General features: G+C 42.3%; 2 protein-coding genes across 3 annotated transcripts in view; both read left to right on the forward strand.

Moving 5' to 3' along the window:
• The window catches only part of LOC131935569 (leucine-rich repeat-containing protein 74B), a 29515-nt gene extending 17933 nt beyond the window's left edge, over positions 1-11582 (forward strand). For both annotated transcript variants that reach the window (XM_059292044.1, XM_059292045.1), the window contains exons 9-11: positions 7509-7715; positions 9020-9115; positions 10453-11582. In XM_059292044.1, the coding sequence (XP_059148027.1) occupies positions 7509-7715; positions 9020-9115; positions 10453-11217 (1068 nt within the window). In that variant the 3' untranslated portion in view covers positions 11218-11582. The remainder of the gene's footprint in view (positions 1-7508; positions 7716-9019; positions 9116-10452) is intronic.
• A 283-nt stretch (positions 11583-11865) lies between these two features.
• On the forward strand, positions 11866-13387 carry LOC131935528 (testis-specific gene A8 protein-like). The gene is made up of 2 exons (XM_059291958.1): positions 11866-11941; positions 13026-13387. Exons 1-2 carry the CDS (start codon positions 11866-11868, stop codon positions 13385-13387), a joined length of 438 nt encoding a protein of 145 aa, XP_059147941.1.
• The last annotated feature ends 11653 nt before the right edge of the window (positions 13388-25040 follow it).

Here is a 25040-nt window from a genome sequence, read left to right on the forward strand (position 1 = left end):
TTTTTTTTCTAAAAAAAACGAGCGACCCCCCCCCCCCCCCCCTCCCACATCGTTTTATATTTCTATACACCTATTCTTGCGGGAAGTGCCATCCAACCTCTATTTTATATATATATATATATATATATATATATATATATATATATATATATATATATATATATATATATATATATATATATATATATATATATATATATATATTATAGAAGGAGTTAATACAATTTTTTTTAGCGCAATTTCCATTCTGGAGAATTGCGTTTATTAACTCGTCATTTCTGGATGGATGGATGGATGGATGAATGTATGGATGAATGTGTGTCCGGGCTTTAAGTCGTATCTCCTCCTCAACGAAGCAATATCGATGACTAGTTACAAAAACAATTATGTTAAGCAAGTTACGAGAATGAGCATAGGCCATAAAAATTCCGGGTTTCTTTCATGTATTTCCCGGAAAATCCAAAAAACCTGGAAAAAATGCAGTTTTTGGCCCATATCTCGGCAACCAGACCACTTAGCGACTTGAAACATGTACCAATCGATTCCTGCCATAATTTAGAACAATACTGCCGAAGAAAGTTTTCAAAAATATCCTTTCGTTTGGTCACAAAATTTTTTTTTAATTAATTAAAATTTGGACCGAATTAGTAGGCATTTTATGCAACCACACCACACGCGTCATCACGTTCAATAGCTGTGCCATCACGTTCGGTAGCTAGGCGCGCAATGGTTTTTAGTCATGTTACTCTATTGTAAATAAAACATGTAAAATACTGAAAAAAATAAAAATAAAAAACGTTTTAATAACTAACCAATGGTTTTACTAACCCTGCTCTTGATTTACGCTACGACAGAGCTATTTTTAGATAACATAAGGAAATTGCGCTAAAATTGTCACTAGACTTTTTTTAATTACTTGTTTTAAATAGGGTTGAAGATTTTAATTTTAGTGTTTTTATAGCTAGATTATGGTTGAACCTATTTAAATGCAGCATCACTTTCTACTATCCCAAGCAGTAGCGTACGCAGGGGGGGAGCAGGGGGAGCGGCCGCTCCCCCTGTGACCATTTTCAGCAAAATGGCGCCTTTTTGGAAACTTTTTAAACTCAAAGTTTTAAACAAAGATATTTGTTAAAAAAATATTTTTGGTCGGCACATCTATGTAAATCACAAGATTCCTTTTCATGCAGCAATTAAGCATTATTGTACTAGTATAGTAGTGTCTACGTTTACAACACGTATCAACAGCCGCATCAGTTTGCCATTCTAAAAAGTATTCTTACAGTTTGGGCTATAGTGATACGATTACAAATTATATGAAACAGTTACAACCCCTCTCCCCTATGGACCCCTCTGTAAAAAAAATATTGTCATAATACCACTGCTACTTATTTAAATCTATTTCTGAATCAGTATACATGTGTAATATATATATATATATATATATATATATATATATATATATATATATATATATATATATATATATATATATATATATATATATATATATATATATGTATGTATGTTCAGAAGATTGTAGGAAAAAAAGTCACAGGAAAAAAAACACAGGAAAAATAAAACACAGAAAAAAAGTCACAGGAAAAAAAGTCACAGGAAACACAGGAAAAAAAGTCACAAATATATATTTGCATGGAATTTGTTAATACCTTTATGAATTATATATTCAGAGATTTCAAATTAGCTTAGGATTAATTAAATGTAATGTAATGTATGTAGGTTGTATACGAATGGTATTTTTTATAATTTATCTAAAAATATTTAGTATGAAGTATGTAGATTGTAATTATGTTAAATATAAGATTAATAACGTTTAATAGAATTTTCCAACGTCCTTGGTTTTTTTAGCGCAATTTCCATTCTGGAGAATTGCGTTTATTAACTCGTCATTTCTGGATGGATGGATGGATGGATGAATGTATGGATGAATGTGTGTCCGGGCTTTAAGTCGTATCTCCTCCTCAACGAAGCAATATCGATGACTAGTTACAAAAACAATTATGTTAAGCAAGTTACGAGAATGAGCATAGGCCATAAAAATTCCGGGTTTCTTTCATGTATTTCCCGGAAAATCCAAAAAACCTGGAAAAAATGCAGTTTTTGGCCCATATCTCGGCAACCAGACCACTTAGCGACTTGAAACATGTACCAATCGATTCCTGCCATAATTTAGAACAATACTGCCGAAGAAAGTTTTCAAAAATATCCTTTCGTTTGGTCACAAAAATTTTTTTTAATTAATTAAAATTTGGACCGAATTAGTAGGCATTTTATGCAACCACACCACACGCGTCATCACGTTCAATAGCTGTGCCATCACGTTCGGTAGCTAGGCGCGCAATGGTTTTTAGTCATGTTACTCTATTGTAAATAAAACATGTAAAATACTGAAAAAAATAAAAATAAAAAACGTTTTAATAACTAACCAATGGTTTTACTAACCCTGCTCTTGATTTACGCTACGACAGAGCTATTTTTAGATAACATAAGGAAATTGCGCTAAAATTGTCACTAGACTTTTTTTAATTACTTGTTTTAAATAGGGTTGAAGATTTTAATTTTAGTGTTTTTATAGCTAGATTATGGTTGAACCTATTTAAATGCAGCATCACTTTCTACTATCCCAAGCAGTAGCGTACGCAGGGGGGGAGCAGGGGGAGCGGCCGCTCCCCCTGTGACCATTTTCAGCAAAATGGCGCCTTTTTGGAAACTTTTTAAACTCAAAGTTTTAAACAAAGATATTTGTTAAAAAAATATTTTTGGTCGGCACATCTATGTAAATCACAAGATTCCTTTTCATGCAGCTATTAAGCATTATTGTACTAGTATAGTAGTGTCTACGTTTACAACACGTATCAACAGCCGCATCAGTTTGCCATTCTAAAAAGTATTCTTACAGTTTGGGCTATAGTGATATGATTACAAATTATATGAAACAGTTACAACCCCTCTCCCCTATGGACCCCTCTATAAAAAATAAAAAAAATATTGTCATAATACCACTGCTACTTATTTAAATCTATTTCTGAATCAGTATACATGTGTAATATATATATATATATATATATATATATATATATATATATATATATATATATATATATATATATATATATGTATGTTCAGAAGATTGTAGGAAAAAAAGTCACAGGAAAAAAAAACACAGGAAAAATAAAACACAGAATAAAAGTCACAGGAAAAAAAGTCACAGGAAACACAGGAAAAAAAGTCACAAATATATATTTGCATGGAATTTGTTAATACCTTTATGAATTATATATTCAGAGATTTCAAATTAGCTTAGGATTAATTAAATGTAATGTAATGTATGTAGGTTGTATACGAATGGTATTTTTTATAATTTATCTAAAAATATTTAGTATGAAGTATGTAGATTGTAATTATGTTAAATATAAGATTAATAACGTTTAATAGAATTTTCCAACGTCCTTGGTTTTTATTGTGTTTTTTTAAATACTAACATTAAATTACCGCGAAATGGTAAGTTTATCTGACTTGCTGCCCTCAACTGATAGCAGCAATAGATCAACCACCTTTACTGCCCACATTTATCACGCTCATTACATAACAAAGCATAGGATCAAAACAGAAAGCCGACAATTTTTAAAGGCTGAGATTGACACACAACGTCAACATCACACAATATGTTCGGACAAGGCCGACTAAGGAGAGGCCGACCAGAGAATAGCCTGCGGCAAAACATGAAAAACACAATAATGCGCCTAAATTTCTTTTATAATTAACTTTTCTACCGTGTATTTAACAAAATACGTAACAAAAGTTGAAATTGTTGTGTAAATTATCTGAGAGTGTTTTTTTTTCTTACAATAGTTAAAAAACATAATGCTTTTAATGTCTATAATTAATATATCCTATCAAAAAATAGAACCCATAACAATAAACATACACAATTTTACAATTTTCAACAAATAAATCTAAATATTTCTGCACATTTTTTGTGACTTTTTTTCTGTGACTTTATTTCTGTGACTTTTTTTCCGAAATTTTTTTCCCATTGTGACTTTTTTTCTGTGACTTTTTTTTCCTAGCAAAAACTGTGACTTTTTTTCTGTTTTTTTTTCCTGTGACTTTTTTTCCGTTCACCGTTCAGAAAAGTCATCTAAAAACTGACGCTATGTTCACTCTGAGTTGGTTATCTCCCCCCCCCCCACACACACACCTCACCACCACAATTGTGTAGAGCGACCTTAATGTCACACCTAGGTATACAAAGAGTTCGATAATTGTGAGCAATACAGTGATCTAACCCATACCTATCACTATGTTAAAAAATGATCTTTAAAGAACACAAGAAGCAGTACTTAATTGAAAAAAAAATATGATCTGAAATAAAAGAGCGAAATATAGTTCAATGTAGGCTGTTATACCGAAGGTATACTATTGTTTCGAAAAGCGTGATTTTATACCAACTCTGATTTCAAAATCTCTCATTATGCTGTAATACTTTAGCATTTATGATGAAGATATATTTAATTCTGATTATAGACAAAAATATTTTGTTAACGCGGATAGCGTTAAACAATTTCATTATATTCTTAAGTAATTATTTATTTATTTTGACATTTATAATTAAATGTGTAGATATATACATATTTATATTAAGAGAGTGATTATTTCCCCTATTTCACTTGTCTTAAATAATTTTCCAGGAATTATAATGTAAGAATTTTTTTTTACAAGAATTACAAAACAGATTGTGTTACGTTCATCGTTTTTGGTTGTAGTGTGTGTATATTTTGTTTTTTTTTGTTTAGATACAATTTTTGTTTTGTCGGCCTACATTGTGTGTTTTTTCTTATTTCTTCAGAGTGCTACTTTCAATTTACTTTTCATCATAGCGAAGTAATGACATACAGCTAGTAATTATATATATATATATATATATATATATATATATATATATATATATATATATATATATATATATATATATATATATATATATAATATATAGAACGTGTTAAAAATTCGGCGCCTTTTTTTGCTCTTTTCGCTCCCCCTACTACGAAAACCTGGATGCGCCTCTGATCCCAAGCTAGAGTATTTAAGTTAAGAAACAAAAATTAACGATGTTTGATATGAAGCGAGAGTAGCTGCTGCTAATAGAGTTTGACAACCGCTGTTTTGTCGATGGGGAAAATCGCAGTTTTGTGTTTGAAATTTAAAGAAGCTTTCACGAAAATTTCGGGCCGCAAATAAGTTGAGTTCACTGGTGTAAACGTTTCATGAGGAGACACTCTTATTTAGGTCATAATTGTTTGGTCATTTTAAAAATAATTTTGTGCTTTAAACACTAAAGTTGATATACAAATTAAATTTACTAATATTTGCAAAAGACAATTTATGGCCCTTAAAAATTGAAGGCCCTGGTTTGCTACCCTGACAGCCCCAACCATATTCCACCACTGAGTTAAAGTTAAAGTGGTAAAAGCAGGGTTATTGAAAAGCTAAGAAGAGGCCAAGTTCTGGTTAAAGTTATTGTAATTTTATGTGAAGCTTGAGTAGAACTGGGGTGAGATAAAACATGTTCAGGTACCTAAATGTTGTAATGGTTCCGTGTGAACTAGGGTGAAATAAAACATGTTCAGGTACCTAAATGTTGTAATGGTTCCGTGTGAACTAGGGTGAAATAAAACATGTTCAGGTACCTAAATGTTGTAATGGTTCCGTGTGAACTAGGGTGAAATAAAACATGTTCAAGTACCTAAATGTTGTAATGGTTCCGTGTGAACTAGGGTGAAATAAAACATGTTCAAGTACCTAAATGTTGTAATGGTTCCGTGTGAACTAGGGTGAAATAAAACATGTTCAAGTACCTAAATGTTGTAATGGTTCCGTGTGAACTAGGGTGAAATAAAACATGTTCAAGTACCTAAATGTTGTAATGGTTCCGTGTGAACTAGGGTGAAATAAAACATGTTCAGGTACCTAAATGTTGTAATGGTTCCGTGTGAACTAGGGTGAAATAAAACATGTTCAGGTACCTAAATGTTGTAATGGTTCCGTGTGAACTAGGGTGAAATAAAACATGTTCAAGTACCTAAATGTTGTAATGGTTCCGTGTGAACTAGGGTGAGATAAAACATGTTCAGGTACCTAAATGTTGTAATGGTTCCGTGTGAACTAGGGTGAAATAAACATGTTCAGGTACCTAAATGTTGTAATGGTTCCGTGTGAACTAGGGTGAAATAAACATGTTCAGGTACCTAAATGTTGTAATGGTTCCGTGTGAACTAGGGTGAAATAAAACATGTTCAGGTACCTAAATGTTGTAATGGTTCCGTGTGAACTAGGGTGAAATAAACATGTTCAGGTACCTAAATGTTGTAATGGTTCCGTGTGAACTAGGGTGAAATAAACATGTTCAGGTACCTAAATGTTGTAATGGTTCCGTGTGAACTAGGGTGAAATAAACATGTTCAGGTACCTAAATGTTGTAATGGTTCCGTGTGAACTAGGGTGAAATAAAACATGTTCAGGTACCTAAATGTTGTAATGGTTCCGTGTGAACTAGGGTGAAATAAACATGTTCAGGTACCTAAATGTTGTAATGGTTCCGTGTGAACTAGGGTGAAATAAAACATGTTCAGGTACCTAAATGTTGTAATGGTTCCGTGTGAACTAGGGTGAAATAAAACATGTTCAGGTACCTAAATGTTGTAATGGTTCCGTGTGAACTAGGGTGAAATAAAACATGTTCAAATACTAAATGTTGTAATGGTTCCGTGTGAACTAGGGTGAAATAAAACATGTTCAAGTACCTAAATGTTGTAATGGTTCCGTGTGAACTAGGGTGAAATAAACATGTTCAGGTACCTAAATGTTGTAATGGTTCCGTGTGAACTAGGGTGAAATAAAACATGTTCAAGTACCTAAATGTTGTAATGGTTCCGTGTGAACTAGGGTGAAATAAAACATGTTCAGGTACCTAAATGTTGTAATGGTTCCGTGTGAACTAGGGTGAAATAAACATGTTCAGGTACCTAAATGTTGTAATGGTTCCATGTGAACTAGGGTGAAATAAAACATGTTCAGGTACCTAAATGTTGTAATGGTTCCGTGTGAACTAGGGTGAAATAAAACATGTTCAGGTACCTAAATGTTGTAATGGTTCCGTGTGAACTAGGGTGAAATAAAACATGTTCAAATACTAAATGTTGTAATGGTTCCGTGTGAACTAGGGTGAAATAAAACATGTTCAAGTACCTAAATGTTGTAATGGTTCCGTGTGAACTAGGGTGAAATAAACATGTTCAGGTACCTAAATGTTGTAATGGTTCCGTGTGTTATAAGGGGTCGTAAGGTTGGGATCTAAGGTCGGCAGTCAGCACCATTGGATCTCGTTGCCTTGACAACCATGGGATCTCGTTGTCATGACAACCACGTTAGTTATTTATTGATATACGTGTCTGTCACGTGTCAATCATCTTTACGTCTGTTTCTAGGAAAATGTCAGTCTAAAGACCTTGAACTTGGCCTTCAACTCGTTCAGCCGAGGTGTGTGCGAGAAACCGTTTGACGCTCTGAGCCAGGCCATCTCTGCCAACAGGTGTCTGACCCACCTGAACGTGTCCAGCAACAGGCTCACAGACCTGGACTTTCTCGTGCTGGCCAGGGCCATCAAGGACAACGAGAGTCTCCAGACACTCAAGGTACGGCAGGTGTGTGGCAGGTGTATGGCAGGTGTGTGGCAGGTGTATGGCAGGTGTGTGGCAGGTGTGTGGCAGGTGTGTGGCAAGTGTGTGGCAGGTGTGTGGCAGGTGTGTGACAGGTATGTGGCAGGTGTGTGGCAGGTGTATGGCAGGTGTGTGGCAGGTGTGTGGCAGGTGTGTGGCAGGTGTGTGGCAGGTGTGTGGCAGGTGTGTGACAGGTTTGTGGCAGGTGTGTGGCAGGTGTATGGCAGGTGTGTGGCAGGTGTGTGGCAGGTGTGTGGCAGGTGTGAGGCAGATGTGTGGCACGTGTGTGGCAGGTGTGTGGCGGGTGTGTGGCAGGTGTGTGGCAGGTGTGTGGCAAGTGTGTGGCAGGTGTGTGACAGGTATGTGGCAGGTGTGTGGCAGGTGTATGGCAGGTGTGTGGCAGGTGTGTGGCAGGTGTGTGGCAGGTGTGTGGCAGGTGTGTGGCAGGTGTGTGGCACGTGTGTAGCAGGTGTGTGGCACGTGTGTGGCAGGTGTGTGGCAGGTGTGTGGCAGGTGTGTGGCAGGTGTGTGGCACGTGTGTGGCAGGTGTGTGGCACGTGTGTGGCAGGTGTGTGGCAGGTGTGTGGCAGGTGTGTGGCACGTGTGTGGCAGGTGTGTGGCACGTGTGTGGCAGGTGTGTGGCAGGTGTGTTGCACGTGTGTGGCACGTGTGTGGCAGGCGTTTGGTAGGTGTGTTGCAGGTTTGTGGCAGGTGTGTGGCAGGTGTATGACAGGTGTGTGGCAGGTGTATGGCAGGTGTATGGCAGGTGTATGGCAGGAGTGTGGCAGGTGTATGGCAGGTGTGCGGGTCATTGGCAGGTGTGGCAGGTGTATGGCAGGTGTGTGGCAGGTGTGTAGGTCATTGACAGTTGTGGTTTGTTTATAGCAGGTATGAGGCAGGTGTGAGGCAGGTGTATGGCAGGTGTGTGGTAGGTGTATGGCAAGTGTATGGCATGTATGTGGGTCATTGGCAGGCGTGGCAGGTTATGGCAAGTGTGTGGCACGTATGTGGCAGGTGTGTGGCAGGTGTGTGGCAGGTGTGTGGCAGGAGTGTGGGTCATTGGCAGGTGTGTAGGTCATTGACAGTTGTGGTACATTTATAGCAGGTGTGAGGCAGGTGTATGACAAGTGTGTGGCAGGTGTATGGCAGATGTATGGCAGGTGTGTGGCAGATGTATGGCAGGTGTGTGGCAGGTGTATAAGGCTAGTGCATAAGTCACGTTAGACGTTCTCCACACATAGTTCAATGCTAGAAATGTTCATTGGTGACGTCATCCACAGGTCGGTGAAAATCTGGCCACTGCCAAGGCCGCAGCAGCTCTGATATCTGCCATTTTATTGGCTGAGAACAGCGGGATTAAACTCCTGGATTTAGGGGTGGGTTATTGACGTGGTTATGTGTCTTGTTCATACATTTAGGGGTAGGTCACTGACGTGGTTATGTGTCTTGTTCATACATTTAGGGGTAGGTCACTGACGTGGTTGTGTGTCTTGTTCATACATTTAGGGGTAGGTCATTGACGTGGTTATGTGTCTTGTTCATACATTTAGGGGTAGGTCATTGACGTGGTTATGTGTCTTGTTCATACATTTAGGGGTAGGTCACTGACGTGGTTGTGTGTCTTGTTCATACATTTAGGGGTAGGCCGTTGACGTGGTTATGTGTCTTGTTCATACATTTAGGGGTAGGTCATTGACGTGGTTATGTGTCTTGTTCACACACAGGTGTTAGCCATTCTTTTCCATGTTCTGTTTCGAGGTTATAATTATGTTATCTCCCTTCTATTTGTTATCTCCCTTCTATTTGTTATCTCCCTTCTATTTGTTATCTCCCTTCTATTTGTTATCTCTCTTCTATTTGTTATCTCTCTTCTATTTGTTATCTCTCTTCTATTTGTTATCTCCCTTCTATTTGTTATCTCCCTTCTATTTGTTATCTCCCTTCTATTTGTTATCTCTCTTCTATTTGTTATCTCTCTTCTATTTGTTATCTCTCTTCTATTTGTTATCTCTCTTCTATTTGTTATCTCTCTTCGATTTGTTATCTCCCTTCTATTTGTTATCTCTCTTCTATTTGTTATCTCTCTTCTATTTGTTATCTCTCTTCTATTTGTTATCTCTCTTCTATTTGTTATCTCTCTTCTATTTGTTATCTCTCTTCTATTTGTTATCTCTCTTCTATTTGTTATCTCTCTTCTATTTGTTATCTCTCTTCGATTTGTTATCTCCCTTCTATTTGTTATCTCTCTTCTATTTGTTATCTCTCTTCTATTTGTTATCTCTCTTCTATTTGTTATCTCTCTTCTATTTGTTATCTCTCTTCTATTTGTTATCTCTCTTCTATTTGTTATCTCTCTTCTATTTGTTATCTCTCTTCTATTTGTTATCTCTCTTCTATTTGTTATCTCTCTTCGATTTGTTATCTCTCTTCTATTTGTTATCTCTCTTCTATTTGTTATCTCTCTTCTATTTGTTATCTCTCTTCGATTTGAACTCTGTTCTCATCCCAGATGATCCCAACTATCCCAAATCATTTGCTGGTCATTTGGTGCACGGCGGTTGGTCACGTGACACAAACGTTGTGGTAGAAACTGGTGCAAGACGTCCAAACGTTTCTGGTAGCCGTAGGTGACGTCCTCGGCTAACCTTACGTGACGTCATCGGCTAACCATACGTGACGTCATCGGCTAACGTTTGATCTCATTTCTCTTCAGGATTTACCCGTGCCGAAACCAAGCCTTGAAGACATCACAGCATTGGAAGCTCGTGGGGTCAAGGTCGTGTACGGCAGTGTGCACCAGCGAGAAACAGACTTTGACCCGGAAGCTAAAAGACCGGAGGCCGCGCCTAACGAGGATGCCGAGCCGAGTTCCAGAGCCGAAACACGAGCAGAGGACGGTGCCAGAAGGGTGGAGGTCGTCCGGGGCGAGAGTGCGGGCGTCAGGGCGCTGGGCGTGACGGAGGGTGGTGATACAGTAACAGCACCTGGTGACGCCACACCTCGTGACTCAACTCCTGCCGACATGAATGAGTCAGGGGTCACAGAGGGGGGTCAGGGTGGCAGCGAGGGTTTATATCAAGAGATTTCTGCTCCTGACCTGACTCTTAGCTCTGACCTTGACCCCGAGATAAACTCTGAACCGGCCATGAACTCTGACCCTGAGCCGACCATGAACTCTGACCCTGAAGTCTCTGGGCCAGGGCCAGTTGATCAAAAGTCTGACCCACAGGGGTCTGCAGACGGGGAATCGACGGGGGTCGCAGGCACTGAGGCTCACGTGTCAGACAGTGGCGACAATGGTGCGACAAGTGACCTTCAGACTGACCAGACTGACCTTCAGACCGACCTTCAGACTGACCAGACTGACCTTCAGAGTGACACTCAGGCTGACCAACAGACTGACCAACAGACTGACCAACAGACGGACCAACAGACTGACCAACAGACTGACCAACAGACTGACCAACAGAATCACTAGCAAGATGACACTAAACTTGATTAATAAGATCTCCAGATGATTTGTACATCGCGACATGCAAGTTTACGATCATCAGAACAAAAACAACATCCATACAACAACATCCACACAACAACTATTACACAACCACAACCAGAACAACATCCACACAACAACTATTACACAACCACAACCAGAACAACATCAACACAACAACTATTACACAACCACAACCACAACAACATCCGCCACCACACCACACTCACATACACCCACTTCCACCCTCAGAGCTTGCTATTTGTGTGTGTGTGTGTGTGTGTTCGTGGGTAAAGGGACCATTGTTTTTACACATGTTATATTGTAAATATTTTGTGTCGAATAAAAACTTGTTTAAATAAATTATTTTTAAGATCACAAATCTTGTATGAATAAATTATGTTAAATATATCAAAACATGTTTGGATAAATTATGTTGAGTCTCTGAAATCAACCGAAACAGACTGCGCACCATATTAAACAATGCCCCATATCAGACTGTGCACCGTATGAAAACAGTGCACCATATAAGACTGCGCACCATATTAAAATAATGCACCAAACAGCACGGTCGCTGGGAGGGTTGAACCTTGACCTCTTGGATAAGTAAACAAACAATGAACTCCGTGACCAATGTTTTGGTTGTCTAGGGATAGCTTGAAGGAAACAGCCAAACGGTACACTTTTAAGTTGGCTAACTTTGAGGAAGGTAAACATTGAATTTTCTAGAGGTGGCCTGGTATTAACGGTGTGTCTGAAGATGGCCTTGTTTTATGGCCAATTGGCCCATTGTTGGTCGCTACAAATGGGCCGGTAGTATGGCCAAGTGGTTCGCTACAAATGTGTAGCTAGTATGGCCAAGTGGTTCGCTACAAATGTGTAGCTAGTATGGCCAAGTAGTTCGCTACAAATGTGTAGCTAGTATGGCCAACTGGTTCGCTACAAATGTGTAGCTAGTATGGCCAAGTGGTTCGCTACAAATGTGTAGCTAGTATGGCCAAGTGGTTCGCTACAAATGTGTAGCTAGTATGGCCAAGTGGTTCGCTACAAATGTGTAGCTAGTATGGCCAAGTGGTTCGCTACAAATGTGTAGCTAGTATGGCCAAGTGGTTCGCTACAAATGTGTAGCTAGTATGGCCAAATGGTTCGCTACAAATGTGTAGCTAGTATGGCCAAGTGGTTCGCTACAAATGTGTAGCTAGTATGGCCAAGTGGTTCGCTACAAATGTGTAGCTAGTATGGCCAAGTGGTTCGCTACAAATGTGTAGCTAGTATGGCCAAGTGGTTCGCTACAAATGTGTAGCTAGTATGGCCAAGTGGTTCGCTACAAATGTGTAGCTAGAATGGCCAAGTGTTACACTATAAATAGGTTGGTAGTATAGTCCCGAATAAAGCAAACAATTTGTTAAAAAATTAATGCAGGTAAAGATATGAATAAAGAGAGGTAATTTTAAAGTTGTTTTTTTTAAGTTACCTACCTTAGTACCAAAGAAAGAAAATAGAGAGAGTTTCTTAATTAGAAAAAGAATTCAGTTTTCAAATATAAATGTTTTAATTTTTAAGAACTATGAAATTTGTCGTACTATTTAATATTTTAAAAAATTAAGTTAGATATTGTAAATCTCTAAAAAAAAATTCAAGTTGTATCATATTCTCATTATTTTAGCTTTGTTCTAAACATGTAATTAGGAAAACTATATTAGGTAAGCATGTGATTATGAAAACTATATTAGGTAAGCAAACATTATTTTATATTTTTTGCATGATATGTTGTGATACATGTCACTCAGCAGTGAATAGTGAGACGCCTGAGTCAGCAGTGAATAGTGAGACGCCTGAGTCAGCAGTGAATAGTGAGACGCCTGAGTCAGCAGTGAATAGTGAGACGCCTGAGTCAGCAGTGACGCCTGAGTCAGCAGTGACGCCTGAGTCAGCAGTGAATAGTGAGACGCCTGAGTCAGCAGTGACGCCTGAGTCAGCAGTGAATAGTGAGACGCCTGAGTCAGCAGTGACGCCTGAGTCAGCAGTGACGCCTGAGTCAGCAGTGAATAGTCAGACGCCTGAGTCAGCAGTGAGTGGCCAGACGCCTGAGTCAGCAGTGACGCCTGAGTCAGCAGTGAGTGGCCAGACGCCTGAGTGGCCAACATGCTGCTGACCGAGGCCAACAGACAGACCCTCCTGATGGCCATCACTATCATGGCCCTGGTCTGTTTCTTCTCCTCCTTCCTCCTCTTCATCTCGGCCGCCTACATCAAGCTGACCATCGACTCCCAGATGCGCCTTATCGAGACCTACAACAGTGACGTCCTGCCCGCCATCTTCATCTTCGTGGGTATCCTAAACCTGCTGCAGAACGGTGCGCTCGTCTTCGTCAGCTTCAAACTGATGAACGTAGACAACAGGTGAGTGGGGCTATTGGTCAGCTTCAGTGGACAACAGGTAAGTGGGGCCCATGGTCAGCTTCAGTGGACAAAAGGTGAGTGGGGCCCATGGTCAGCTTCAGTGGACAACAGGTAAGTGGGGCCCATGGTCAGCTTCAGTGGACAACAGGTGAGTGGGGCCCATGGTCAGCTTCAAACTGTGGACAACAGGTGAGTGGGGCCCATGGTCAGCTTCAAACTGTGGACAACAGGTGAGTGGGGCCCATGGTCAGCTTCAAACTGTGGACAAAAGGTGAGTTAGGCCATGGTCAGCTTCAGTGGACAACAGGTGAGTGGGGCCCATGGTCAGCTTCAAACTGTGGACAAAAGGTGAGTTAGGCCATGGTCAGCTTCAAACTGTGGACAACAGGTGAGTGGGGCCCATGGTCAGCTTCAAACTGTGGACAAAAGGTGAGTTAGGCCATGGTCAGCTTCAAACTGTGGACAACAGGTGAGTTAGGCCATGGTCAGCTTCAGTGGACAAAAGGTGAGTGGGGCCCATGGTCAGCTTCAGTGGACAAAAGGTGAGTGGGGCCCATGGTCAGCTTCAGTGGACAACAGGTGAGTGGGGCCCATGGTCAGCTTCAGTGGACAAAAGGTGAGTGGGGCCCATGGTCAGCTTCAAACTGTGGACAAAAGGTGAGTGGGGCCCATGGTCAGCTTCAGTGGACAAAAGGTGAGTGGGGCCCATGGTCAGCTTCAAACAGTGGACAACAGGCCCTATAACACATACTGTCACTGACAGATGATATGGTATGCGCCACTTGTCTGCTGCATATTGTGTGATGTCCATAATGTCCCATTGTCTGATAATTTAAATGTCCCATTCTTTAATGTCATAAATGTCCTACTGACTGATGTTTTAAATGTCGTATTGTCTGATCTCCTAAATACCCTACAGACTGATGTTTTAATGTCCTATTGTCTGAAGTCCTCAATGTCCTATCGTCTGATGAGACTCGCCTCCCCAGGGAAGTGTTGATGACGTCACTGATCTTTATTTTGATTGGCGGGATTTTGCTGGTGGTGTTTGAGTTTTGTTCGAGCATCGCCTCCTTCATTCACATCAGCATCCTCAACGCGGAGTTTGGTGAAGGTCTTCATAAGGCCATGAGTCAGTAGGTCTTTTGTAGGTCTTTTGTAGGTCTTTTGTAGGTCTTTTGTAGGTCATTAAGTACACGATTACGTGGGATGGCCTGGCCTAGCGGTATAGATTTCTCAAGTCTCGAGTTCGAATGTTGGTTTAAGTCAGTAGAAAGTTCCCTGAGTCCACTCAGTTCTAATGGGTACCTAACACACGTTAGGGAAAACAAAGACGGCCGGGCATGGTGCTGGCAACTCTTCATATACCAAGGTCTCTGAAACAGATAGACTCTACTTCATCTGCCTCATATGGGCACGAACGGAAAAAGATGATGAGTACATGAGTAGGGAACGGTGTAGTCCAACGCTAGAGCGTTCGATTGCCAACTAGAAGGTCCCGAGTTCGGATCCTGGCAAGAGTCGTAGTACGTCACTGAGTTTACCCAGCTCTGATGAGTACCCGACGCACGTTAGGCACTTAAACAGGTGTGCTCTACTTCACCTGCACCATGGACCAAAGGAGTTGAAACTTTACTTTTATTTTAAGCTGTCACCAGATTTTTGAAGGGATTATGTAGGTTGTGTGTCAGTATTTGAAGACATGAGAAATTAGGTCATTAGTTGATAAAGGTCAAACAATTTTTAAAATTTCATTTTGTAAAGACCTGTATAACAGTTTAACAAAACATTTGTATAGCCCCAATGTTCCAGAACATTTGTATAGCCCCAATGTTCAAGAACATTTGTATGACCCCAATGTACCAGACAGTGGCGTAGCGAGTTCGGGTGTCACCCGGTGCGGCACTTAATGGTGTCACCCCCTCAGAGGTGTAGCGACTCTTCCAAGGGACAAACTTTCAAATTTTCGATTTCCACCCTCCCCCCTAAAATTTTTCTCTATATATTCTACTATTTTTGCCTTGGTGTCACCCCCCCCCCCTAAATGGTGTCACCAGGTCCGGTCCGCCACCCCCCGCCCCCCCCCCTCGCTACGCCTCTGGTGCCAGAACATTTGTATGACCCCAATGTTCTAGAACATTTGTAAGGCCCCAATGTACCAGAACAATTGTATGGCCCCAATGTACCAGAACATTTGTATGGCCCCAATGTACCAGAACATTTGTATGACCCCAATGTACCAGAACATTTGTATGGCCCCAATGTACCAGAACATTTGTATGGCCCCAATGTACCAGAACATTTGTATGGCCCCAATGTACCAGAACATTTGTATGGCCCCAATGTACCAGAACATTTGTATGGCCCCAATGTACCAGAACATTTGTATGGCCCCAATGTACCAGAACATTTGTATGGCCCCAATGTACCAGAACATTTGTATGGCCCCAATGTACCAGAACATTTGTATGACCCCAATGTACCAGAACATTTGTATGGCCCCAATGTACCAGAACATATGTATGGCCCCAATGTACCAGAACATTTGTATGACCCCAATGTTCTAGAACATTTGTAAGGCCCCAATGTACCAGAACATTTGTATGACCCCAATGTACCAGAACATTTGTATGACCCCAATGTACCAGATCATTTGTATGGCCCCAATGTACCAGAAACATTTGTATGGCCCCAATGTACCAGAGCATTTGTATGAACCCTATAGTCCCAATGTTCCAGAACATTTGTATGGCCCCCAATGTACCAGAACATTTGTATGGCCCCAATGTACCAGAACATTTGTATGACCCCAATGTACCAGAACATTTGTATGGCCCCAATGTTCCAGAACATTTGTATGACCCCAATGTACCAGAACATTTGTATGGCCCCAATGTACCAGAGCATTTGTATGAACCCTATAGTCCCAATGTTCCAGAACATTTGTATGGCCCCAATGTACCAGAACATTTGTATGGCCCCAATGTACCAGAGCATTTGTATGAACCCTATAGTCCCAATGTTCCAGAACATTTGTATGGCCCCAATGTACCAGAACATTTGTATGGCCCCAATGTTCTAGAACATTTGTAAGGCCCCAATGTACCAGAGCATTTGTATGAACCCTATAGTCCCAATGTTCCAGAACATTTGTATGGCCCCAATGTACCAGAACATTTGTATGGCCCCAATGTTCTAGAACATTTGTATGACCCCAATGTACCAGAACATTTGTATGGCCCCAATGTACCAGAACATTTGTATGACCCCAATGTACCAGAACATTTGTATGACCCCAATGTACCAGAACATTTGTATGGCCCCAATGTACCAGAACATTTGTATGGCCAACTGGTTCTATGGTTCATGCAGGTTTTATTGAGCCGTAGAACTGGTTGGTGACCCACTTACTAGCCCTATTGCTACAGGTACATCGAGGGCAAGGAGATGAAGCGAGAGATGGATTCTGTACAAATCCAGTACAAATGTTGCGGGGACAAAAGTTACGTCGACTGGTTCCGTTACGCCTGGATGGAGTCGGACACTCTGAGGACAGTCGGGGTCAGCATTAAAAAGTAGGTCAAGGTTGAATGCCTATTGAGGTCAGTCGTATGTGTGTAGGTCAGTCATGTGTCTGTAGATCTAATGTCTGTAGGTCATATGTCTGTAGGTCATGTTGCTGAGACCAACTTGAAACTTGAGAGATGTTAGAAAATCTTACAAGGGGAATCTACTCAATAAATAAATTAAGACAAATTCATCCTCGCTTGGTTATATCCCCTTAAGGAAGGTCAAACAGTAGTGTATCCCATCTCCACGGTAAACGAGATGAACCCCGTAGAAGTTTCAGGTGGGATCTGGTTCGTGTTACTTATCACGTGACTAGGGTGAAAATGTTTTGTGTGACACCATTTTATGGAACAATTGTGGCTTTAAGGGCCGACAAAGCGACATGTTTTTACGTTGGACGTTATTTTTGAAGCCCCGCCCACTTCTACGTCATACACAGACCTGATTGAGAAACTCATTTAATCTATGAATTACCCCCAGGTACCTCCACACTGACGGCAAATACTACAGTGACGACACGCCGTTCAGCTGCTGTGACGTCAAGGCGCCCCGCCCCTGCGTCCACCACCACATCCACGACAACAAGCGCCACCACAGCTACAACTTCAACATCGAGACCACGCTCTACGTCAGCGGCTGTAGGGCCGCCCTTATGTCCGTATATGGCAAGGTGCTGCTCACTGTAGGACTCATAGCCCTCATCATAGCTTGTGTTAAAGTAAGTCTCATGGGCCCCCACCTTCATAGCTTGTGTTAAAGTAAGTCTCATGGGCCCCCACCTTCACAGCTTGTGTTAAAGTCTCATGGGCCCCCACCTTCATAGCTTGTGTTAAAGTCTTGTGGGCCCCCACCTTCATAGCTTGTGTTAAAGTAAGTCTCATGGGCCCCCACCTTCACAGCTTGTGTTAAAGTAAGTCTCATGGGCCCCCACCTTCATAGCTTATGTTAAAGTAAGTCTCATGGGCCCCCACCTTCACAGCTTGTGTTAAAGTAAGTCTTGTGGGCCCCCACCTTCATAGCTTGTGTTAAAGTAAGTCTCATGGGCCCCCACCTTCACAGCTTGTGTTAAAGTCTCATGGGCCCCCACCTTCATAGCTTGTGTTAAAGTCTTGTGGGCCCCCACCATCATAGCTTGTGTTAAAGTCTTGTGGGCCCCCACCTTCATAGCTTGTGTTAAAGTAAGTCTTGTGGGCCCCCACCTTCATAGCTTGTGTTAAAGTCTTGTGGGCCCCCACCTTCATAGTTTGTGTTAAAGTCTTGTGGGCCCCCACCTTCATAGTTTGTGTTAAAGTCTTGTGGGCCCCCACCTTCATAGCTTGTGTTAAAGTAAGTCTCATGGGCCCCCACCTTCATAGCTTGTGTTAAAGTCTTGTGGGCCCCACCTTCATAGCTTGTGTTAAAGTCTTGTGGGCCCCACCTTCATAGCTTGTGTTAAAGTCTTGTGGGCCCCCACCTTCATAGCTTGTGTTAAAGTCTTGTGGGCCCCACCTTCATAGCTTGTGTTAAAGTCTTGTGGGCCCCCACCTTCATAGCTTGTGTTAAAGTAAGTCTTGTGGGCCCCCACCTTCATAGTTTGTGTTAAAGTAAGTCTTGTGGCCCCCCCCCCCACCTTCATAGCTTGTGTTAAAGTAAGTCTTGTGGGCCCCCACCTTCATAGCTTGTGTTAAAGTCTTGTGGGCCCCACCTTCATAGCTTGTGTTAAAGTCTTGTGGGCCCCACCTTCATAGCTTGTGTTAAAGTCTTGTGGGCCCCCACCTTCATAGTTTGTGTTAAAGTAAGTCTTGTGGGGCCCCCACCTTCATAGTTTGTGTTAAAGTAAGTCTTGTGGGCCCCCCCACCTTCATAGCTTGTGTTAAAGTAAGTCTTGTGGGCCGCCACCTTCGTAGCTTGTGTTAAAGTAAGTCTTGTGGGCCCCCACCTTCATAGCTTGTGTTAAAGTAAGTCTTGTGGCCCCCCCCCCCCCCCACCTTCATAGCTTGTGTTAAAGTAAGTCTTGTGGGCCCCCACCTTCATAGCTTGTGTTAAAGTAAGTCTTGTGGGCCCCCACCTTTATAGCTTGTGTTAAAGTAAGTCTTGTGGGCCCCCACCTTCATAGCTTATGTTAAAGTAAGTCTTGTGGGCCCCCACCTTCATAGTTTGTGTTAAAGTAAGTCTTGTGGGCCCCCCACCTTCGTAGCTTGTGTTAAAGTAAGTCTTGTGGGCCCCCACCTTCATAGCTTGTGTTAAAGTCTTGTGGGCCCCCACCTTCATAGTTTGTGTTAAAGTCTTGTGGGCCCCCACCCCACGCCACCATGATAGCTTGTGGTTAAGTATCTTCCTAAATATTAGTGACCCACGCTATTCTTTATAGTTTTTTAATTAGTCGTGTATTATTACATATTGAAAACAAATATTCTTTTCTTCTTTTTAGTGCATTATTACATTACAGCTTGTTATTGGAACGTTTTTAATGCATTTTTTGTTTATAGTTTATGCAAGGGAAGTAGCCTTCTCCGAAGCATGCGTATGAATTTGATGAATTACCTCCCTTAGATAACAATTATTGTTTAAACCCTAATTCAAATTGTGTTGTTGGTTTTCCGTATAATTCGTAAACCTGAAGTCTGTATTAGACCTAATCTGTTGGACCGTAAAACCATCTGTCTGCCTCGCTTTCATTTGACCTACTTCTCCAGACATGCGTACTGCTGTTGTTCCGGTTGGTTCAGACGAGTCTAGCCCGAGCAGACGACCGCAACGACTGGGAGGCTACCACACACGGCTACATCTACACCCTACCTGCAGGTAGCAATCTAGTGGCTACAACTGGCTACATCCGTTGATGGGCTATCTAGTCCAGTTTTAATTAGCCCTGACGTTATTACATCTTTCTAAATATTTTTTTTCTTCGATTGGTCAGTTGTCTAGGTCAGTTCTTGGGGATAATATTCCATAGACACAGCACGGGATGACAAAATTAACTACAATTTCGTCCTAATTGCTAAAAGCCCACGATGAAACCCTAAAACCCCGTCGATCTATGGAACAAGCTAATGTGTGAAATGTTTCTTACATGAGCTGCACTATCCTACCATTCTCACCATCTCTACCCCCAGCACTCTATCCCATCTAGAGTTTCTTTTGGCATTTCTACCTAGGATCCTCACCCCACCCCATCCACGAAATAGAATTTACATACAAAATATTGCCAGGAAAATTTACCCCCCCCCCCTCAAGAAAGTTTAAAGTGCCCACGAAGGACAGTGCCTTCTAGGTCAGTTCTTGGGGATAATATTCCATAGACACAGCACGGGATGACAAAATTAACTACAATTTCGTCCTAATTGCTAAAAGCCCACGATGAAACCCTAAAACCCCGTCGATCTATGGAACAAGCTAATGTGTGAAATGTTTCTTACATGAGCTGCACTATCCTACCATTCTCACCATCTCTACCCCCAGCACTCTATCCCATCTAGAGTTTCTTTTGGCATTTCTACCTAGGATCCTCACCCCACCCCATCCACGAAATAGAATTTACATACAAAATATTGCCAGGAAAATTTACCCCCCCCCCTCAAGAAAGTTTAAAGTGCCCACGAAGGACAGTGTCTTTGGGAAAAATTGATTCCTCCCCCACCCCCCCCCCCACCCTTCACGCAAACACCCGACCACAACATTTAGACATACCACTTTCAGTAAGTCAAATAACACAAATTGTTCAAAACAAATAACACAAATTGTTTAAATCAAATAACACAAATTGTTCAAATCAATTCTAGCAAGTTTCCCTTCACTCACACTCACACACTTTAAGGGGGTAGGCTCAGGTCAAGAAAAAAACACTTTTTTACTACTCGTTAGGAAACAATTATTTCTCTATAGCTTTTTTAAGGTACATCCACATATGTGTTTTTTCATTTTAAAAATTGTGGAAAAATCTTGGTAACTATGACAACAGCGGTCATCTTGAATAATAAACCTACCAATTTTTAAAAATGGAAACATGTAAGGGGATGTGCCTTTAAAAAGCTATAGAAAAATAATTGTTTCCTAACGAGTATTTTTTTTTTACCGGAGTCTACGCCCTTCAAATTAAAACATGCAAAACAGTCGGTCGAACGACAGGCGTTCTTTAAACATTGGAAAAAATAACTTATTCTTCTTCCTAATTTGTTCCATAAAAGTAATCCCTTTAAACAGACCTAGACAACTAGAAATATAAAAAAATTCTTTCAAAACCAAATTTTTTTTACATTAACCTTAATATAAGAAACTAGAATAATCTTGATATATTTAAATTGACAAATGTTTACAAGATTGAACATTTATTTATTTATTTGTTGGTAACGCCATAAAAATATAACAAAATCTGTGCTTTCTATGGAAATTTTCAAAAGTGTACTTCTTTAGGGAAAACTTTTTTTAACAAGTACGTATAATTTTTACTATCTGGTATACGAAGTATAGAGAAAGTATTGTAATCGTGCAAAAAAAAAATCTCGACGTTTTACTTCCTGAGTCGGAAAAACATAGTTTTGCAATTTTGTCCGTATGTCTGTATGTGTGTATGTTTCGATAACTTGAGTACCGTTACAGCTAGATTGATGAAGTTTCATATATAAGTATTATATCGAATTTATAATTCTGTATCAACTTTTCAGCGATTTCCGATAACCGGAAGTGGAAGTTATTCTACTTTCAATTTTTCAAAAGACTATAACTTGCGTAATGTTTCAGATAGATGAAGGAAATATCATACATAAATTGAAGATCTACTTTTATGCCTTCTTCCAAATTTTGAGTAATTTCCGTTGACCGGAAGTAGTAATTTACGCTATTTCCGATTTCTCAAAAAAATGCATGTGAATTTATACAGCACTAATAATTTTCCGCACTCTTATACGAAGATTGTTTGGCGTTCAATTAGTGCGCTTTTCTTTTTCTGCGAGATTCTATTCTATTTATAAAAATCGAAGTAATAAAAAAATGATAAAAATGGTATCTATATCCCGAGTTGTCATCCCCTGTAGTGTTATATAAAAATATTCAAGAAAGTTTATTTTTTCGCACGATTTAAGTACTTTCTCTATATTTTGTATACGTGAAAGTAAAAACACCAATGAACATCTAGGGTTTTTATTAAATTAGCGTTCCTGTCCCGGGGGCAAATCTACCCTGACGGGGCACGGTCATACGCGCCTAATTTAGTTTAGTGAACGACTATAACTTATTATCCTTATTCTATCACAATATTTAAAACTAACGTAGGTGCCATAGCGCACACGGGACAACAAGGGGCGCCAAATCGCACCCTACCGGGACGTCGCCCGTGCGAAATTGAATTATTTTTTGTTTTTCAATTTGGCATTCTATTGAATTATATAGGCTTATATATATATATATATATATATATATATATATATATATATATATATATATATATATATATATATATATGGAAGACGCAGAATGAGGGAATGGGCAGGGGACGAGATGAGGGAGTGGTTAGAGTTGAAAGATTTAATTCGAGTGGGATGAGCGTAGCGGGATATTGACTAAAGCATTGTGGGTTGTTTAGTATACTTTAAAAAAGAAAAATTGGTAACCCTTTTTAAGGGTTATTTTCCTTTAAAGGGTAATGTGCGAGAGGTGTGGGAAGGAAGATTATGAATGACCATTGAGTTCTAGTGGGATGACCAGGCCATCTGTTGTTTACAGCGCTGGACGAGTCCATGGACACGGAGACTGGCCTGAGCGACCTGACCACGGCAGACGACGGCTCAGACGGGTCGCAGGACGACAACGAGAACCGGCCGTACAAGTACCGGGACTATGGCGAGGACAGCTCCGCCAACCACACCTACCAGAAACAACACACCTCCACCAACAACTCCACCTACCGACTCCAACACAGCTCCACCTACAGACCACAGCTCCACAGCTCCACCAACTCCACCTACCAACCCGATCTCCATAGCGCCACCAAAAACTCCACATACCAACCCGATCTCCATAGCGCCACCAACAACTCCACCTACAGGCAACAGCTCCACATCTCCACCAAGTCCAGTTTCCGACCCGAGCTTCACAGTTACCAGCCCGGGCCCCCACACGAGCCCTACCAGCCCGGGCCCCCACACGAGCCCTACCAGCCCGGGCCCCCACACGAGCCCTACCAGCCCGGCCCCCCACGCGAGCCCTACCGCCCATCCCTTCTCGGGACCAACTGGAACCGAGCGGACTACAGAGTATTAGACGTTGGTGCCAGACACGAGGAACACGTCAGTCAATCTTCCATTTTACAGTCTGGCATTCCAGCTCCTCAGATGGACACCCCACGCTTCCATATTGACACCCCAGCCAGCCAGATGGACACCCCCGCGCCCCAGATGGACACCCCACCCTCACATATTGACACCCCAGCGTCACGCCCCACTATCTTAGAGAAAATCCGAGAGCACATCAGCAGACGGCGCTACCACCCCGGGCAGGGGGAGGGCGACAGGAGTTCCTACAGCAGCTACCGCTACTCCAGGCTGCCCAGGGGGAGTGACGGGGGCGGGCCCGACCAGGGTGACAGTGACAGTTCTGCTGGCAGCAGCGAGGAGAGCTCCACCACGCCCCCACCCGCAGCCTACAGGGGCAGCAACGCTAATCGCAACAAGGGAAGCAACCACGAGATGCAGACAGCAAGGTCTGGTGAAGAGTGGCAGGGCGAACGTCTCAGCCCCATCGACCAATCCTGTGCAGTAGAGTTGAGCGACGGTCCGCCTCAGGTCGACCAACACGATGGCCCGGACAGCCGCAGGAATGACGAGCCCAGCTACAGCCGTCGTACATCCACGGCTACAGAACAAAGGCAAACGTTGACCGGCAGCACCGGTAAACCTGTGAGATTTAGCCGGCAGACCGGCACAGTCCAGATCAGCTCCCAGACGTTGAGGAGGACGTCATTCCAGTCACGTGTTGCGTGGTCAGCCAATCACAGCCCAAGCTCCGAGCTGTCGGGACTGTCCGGGGGGATACCAGACACTCAGCCACTTTACCACAGCGAAGGTCAAGGTCAAGACAATCAGCCAGGCGTGAGAGACAGAGGTCAAGGTCTCGGGACTGACTTCCGCTCGTCTGAACTAGCAGACACACGCAGTAGTTCAAGTATTTTACCCAACTCGGCCCTCGACCACACCACGCCCACCTACGACCAGACCACGCCCACATTCACCGAGTCCACGCCTACCTACGACCAGACCACGCCCACCTACGACCAGAGCACGCCCACCTTCATAGAGTCCACGCCTACCGGATATGACTTGTCAACATCGCGTGTTTTCAGCAGTGAGCTGGAGGCTGACGTCATCACATATCTCGAGACTGACGTCACAACGTGTGTAAAGACTGACGTCACCAGGTGTTTGGTCGTCCAGGCAACAAGAGCTAGCCTGTCGCCGGCAGACGGCAGGCCGGTCCCGGCAGACGGCAGACCTGACCTGAGACAAGGCTCGCCACCCAGATCCCGTCCAGACGCCGAGTCCAGCTCCAGCAGTCACTCGTCTGCCAGCACGCTGAAAGCCGCCAGCGTCAGAGGTGTCACTGACACAGGTGTCACTGACACAGGTGAGACCACCTTCACCTGGCAGGTGAATGACGAATGTGCCAGACAGGACTCAGCTGCCTCCGCCAGCTACAGACCCGCAGCACGAAACCACTTCCGGTCTTACCAGAAGCGCGCGGTTCTCTCCCCCATTACGTCATGGACGGCCACACCGGGTGGCCAGAGGAAGTCACTGGACCTGTCGCACGCGGCCATCAGCTCGCCGCTCGAGGCCAGCACGCCACGCCCACGCCAGGCCCAGG

Source organism: Physella acuta, unplaced genomic scaffold, assembly GCF_028476545.2.
Source record: "Physella acuta isolate Inbredline_101_S28 unplaced genomic scaffold, ASM2847654v3 ptg000148l, whole genome shotgun sequence".
In the NCBI taxonomy this organism is placed as follows: Eukaryota; Metazoa; Mollusca; class Gastropoda; family Physidae; genus Physella; species Physella acuta.

What these genes read in the sequence shown, in the direction of transcription:
- LOC131935528 (XM_059291958.1), top strand. Translation starts at nt 11,866, where the DNA reads ATGTTTTGGTTGTCTAGGGATAGCTTGAAGGAAACAGCCAAACGGTAC. An exon ending in GTTGGCTAACTTTGAGGAAG is followed by an intron (nt 11,942 to 13,025) that starts GTAAACATTGAA and finishes GTCACTCAGCAG; the next exon opens with TGAATAGTGAGACGCCTGAG.